Below are 4,016 nucleotides of genomic sequence, written 5' to 3' on the forward strand. Positions count from 1 at the left end.
AAAACATTCATATACATCTTAGAAAAATAAATTTGCTAAAATGTGTGCTCATTTAATGTTCATTCACAAAAGATTAAATAATAATGCATACTCAATAATTTTTCCTTGCATTGCACAGGTTAGCGACTAATTGCATATGAATAATGATGTAGCTGCTAGAACTAACAGCAATTTTTATATTCATACTAATATATTTGCGTCCACTGCCAACAAGAAGTATACTTTTTTTTTTTTTTTAATTTGAAAAAACCAATGAGTGTACAATTAGGAACTACATTCTCAATACATATAAATAAATGATGACAAACCAATTACAAATCCTCAGGGTAAAACTCAAGGATTCAAATGTCATAGTTATTTATTACTACAAAAGTAATGTAGCACAACAATTTGGCCAACAGGCAAAGAAGCATTATAGATTGTATGTGTTATAACAAATCCCATTCGCATTGCCTCTCCATTAAACTTAAATTCTGTGTCAAAGTTAAAAGCAGTAATTTTTTAGATTATCTGTTTATAGAGAAACAGCAAGGCCATATAGCACCATGAACCCACTATTCAACTTTCTAATAAGAAAAGGATAAGCTCTAAAGATCCGAACAGCCAATGAGTCCTAGCTTAAATGGCACCTACTTACAGTTTCATTACCCACCAGGTGTGTGTAACTTATTAAAAAAAAAAACCTATAAAAGAGAAGCCACAACATATCACTGTCTGCACTATCCGGTGTTAAAGACAATATTGTTAATTGTCTTAATGTAAAACAACAATTTGGCCAAAAGTTGAAGAAGCATTATGGATTGTTTCTGTTATAACCAATCCTATTTGCATTGCCTCTCCATTACAAACTTAAATTCTGTGTCAATGTTAAAAGCAGTAATTCTCAGATTATATCTATTTATAGAGAAACAGCAAGGCCATATAGCTCCATGAACCCACTCTTGGATTCAACTTTCTAATAAAAAACAGGACAAGTTCTACAGATCCATATAGCCAACGAACCATAGCTCAAATGGCACACCAAATGGGGTGCAACCCCTGTCTGCTGGAAGGAAGAATGTGAAATCATTTTCCTTCCTCTCAACAGGGATGAGGATTTTATCAATGGCAGTCTCTTGGACATGAAGTATCCAAAAAGGTCTAAATCACAAATAAAATGTAAGGACTCGAAAGTAACAATAACAAAGTCATAGTGTTATAATGATGCCATAAAATCCTTCCTAACATTTTATACAGAAAGCTTGTTATTCAAGGAAATAATAGAAATAAATCCTCCACACTTCATAGTGCTAGAACTCAAATTAGTGCCCTAAGCAAGTATATTAGTCCATTTCATAATGCAAGCAAAGAAACATGACTAAATGGCTAGACCTGTTTTCCAAATTGGTGTCTAACCAATTTAGACCATATCTAAGGAGGTTGAATCCAAACTCTCTCAGGCCCGCGTTCAGTTACCCATGGATAAAATGTACATTGATGACTCTGCTTAGTCTTCAACGAGTAATAGGAACTGTAAGTATCACAATGATAATAAATCCTCTCTGCAAAACCTGCAATTTCTCCTTCTGCTGAAACTGAGAACGAGGTACAACCGAGAAAAAATGCTTGACATCCCAATGTATATGTCTCATCCCAAGTCTTTTCTGACCAATCAAAATTGAAAACTCTGAAACACATAGAACTAGAACGATACACTAACCAGAGCTGCCCATTAGACTCTACCATATGAGCCCTTGTGTCAGACAATATCCCAGGAACCAAATTCACATCCATGAGCATACTCCAATAACGGTGTACAACACAAAAGGCCCCCAATGCTCCTCCTGTAAAAACACAGTAAAAAGTTCCATTACTGTAAACCACATCCTCAACTGCCCTTTTAGGACCAGCAAACTTGACTGTGGTGCTCCATTTGCGGTCACCAGGTTGACATGTGCTTAGCCACATTTTGCTACTGTTTTTGGAACTTTGTATTGCAAAGCAAACACAATCAGTAGAAGTTGGGACCGAGGAAAATGTACTTCGATTGAAGTTGATGTCAAGATCAGGTAGTTTGATTATAGTCTTCGTATAAGGATTGTAGAAGAATGACAATGTAGATTTCTGTAAAAGCAACCAATCAAACTTTGAAGCACATATGACTGCATCATTCAACTCTTTCCCCTCAATCTTGTTGTAAGTGACGTGACTTTGATTTTCAATTGGGAGGTGAAAGCTACATAAACTGTAGACATTTCCATCAAAACCCCAACTGTGTTCCATTAGCCTTGGAACTTGAAGGATCTCATAAAGTGGACCAACAGCCTGAATTTTTCGCGAATTCTTACAAACCCGTTTAATAAAATCAAGTTGTCTGCCAATTATATTAAAAACATCAACCGGAAGATTGGACCATGATCTAAATTCTCTGCTGTTTCCATCACAACCACTTAAGTGCTTGTGTCTATTCACCATCATTGTTGTATCTTTTGAACTATCCTTCCAAAAATTCCACTCCATCAGTACTCAAAATATTAACACACACAACCTCCCAAGGGTCCCAACCCTATCAAATTCCAAGCAAAATGACAATTAGAAAGTTCACTATTGTCTTAGTCTAAAAATCCAATATATAAATATATATATAAATATATATATATATATATATATAAATATACACACACTCACACACAAAATCCATGGTCTAATTACTCAATTTGTGGGGTTCAAGTGAAACTCAGTGTGGTGTCTCATCCCCATCATCTACCTTACCTATCTAAAAATAAATAATTTTTTTTAATAAAAATACGAATTTGCGAACACAAATTCAAGAATATAAAACCAATATCAATATGTGGTGTTAAACAAAAAACCCTAGTATTGAAAGTAATAACAAAATGAAATAAAAAAAATAAAAGAAAGTAACAAAATTAGCAACTAGAAATGATGGGTATCTAAAAGAGTGTGATAATTACCAGAGGGATTTGGTTTTGGTTTTGGGCGAAGTCACCAAGCTGGGGCAGCAGTATTCTCGCAGGTGTCACTGAAAGCAACTGTTTCAGCTTAGATCTCTGTTTTTCTTTTTGAGCTGATCAAGACCAATATATATATATATATATATGAAAAAAAGTTGTGTTATCGATCATCAGCTCTTTTTTACCTTTTCAAAGAATGTAGTTTAGCACACTTCAACTTCATCAAAAAGTTAAACAAGTAAATCACACTTTATTAAATTGTCATACCTGGAAGGTTGTGAGTGGTGGAGAGAAAAACGATAGGCCTATGTGATAATCACAATCAACTAATTACAATCTACTGGTACGTGAAAGTGTAAAATTATTGAAATACATTTATCTGTTTTAGACTGCGTAGGCTATCTTTCCTCTCAAAAAAAAAAAAAAAAAAAAAGATTGCGTAGGCTTGAGGGATGCTATCTTTTTTGAGGAAAGAGTGGAGTGATGCTATCTTGGCCATATTTTTCGGGTAGATTAAAAAACTTTGATCTACACCCTTTTCATTCTATAGTACTAGCTCTCAAAATCAACGATAGAAGGAGCAAGGTTAGTCCATATTTTGGAAGAGGAATCCCGTGAGATTAGCAATATCCTCTTTTCTTTTCTTTTTATTAATAATTATTTTAAATAGTTTTGAGGCTTTTGTTCTATCCAAAAAATATTTAAATTTAAATTATTAAGAAAAGAAGATGCAAAAGTCGTAATCAATTCTACTTAAAAAAAGATTACCAAACAATAAATGTAATTAATATCACTTTGACAATATGATAATTTCTCATTTTTTAGCAAAAAAGATAACTACAAATCCTTTTTCTTTTCCCTTGTTGCTCTTCTCAAAATCTCAAAAAATGATGCTAAGTTGGAATCCAATTCTAACTAAGAATTTTTGTGGTTTTAGAGTATCTAGGTACAGAAGAACCAGGAATGGAAAGCTTCCCCTTTCTTCCGGTTCTTTGGTCTTAAGAATGAGTGATTGCCCTTCTCCAACCCTTACTACCCAACTTCAGAACAAATAGCTGATGC

At 33.9% G+C, this 4,016-nt stretch overlaps 1 protein-coding gene across 1 annotated transcript; it reads right to left on the minus strand.

Moving 5' to 3' along the window:
- Nucleotides 1-922: 922 nt before the first annotated feature.
- On the minus strand, nucleotides 923-3,540 carry LOC115975966 (F-box protein At4g00893-like). Its single transcript, XM_031097022.1, has 3 exons — nucleotides 3,222-3,540; nucleotides 2,955-3,067; nucleotides 923-2,545 (listed from the first exon to the last, which is right to left on the minus strand). Exon 3 carries the CDS (start codon nucleotides 2,497-2,499, stop codon nucleotides 1,411-1,413), a length of 1,089 nt encoding a protein of 362 aa, XP_030952882.1. The 5' UTR covers nucleotides 2,500-2,545; nucleotides 2,955-3,067; nucleotides 3,222-3,540; the 3' UTR covers nucleotides 923-1,410.
- Between the last annotated feature and the right edge of the window lie 476 nt (nucleotides 3,541-4,016).

Source organism: Quercus lobata, chromosome 2 (assembly GCF_001633185.2).
Source record: "Quercus lobata isolate SW786 chromosome 2, ValleyOak3.0 Primary Assembly, whole genome shotgun sequence".
In the NCBI taxonomy this organism is placed as follows: Eukaryota; Viridiplantae; Streptophyta; class Magnoliopsida; order Fagales; family Fagaceae; genus Quercus; species Quercus lobata.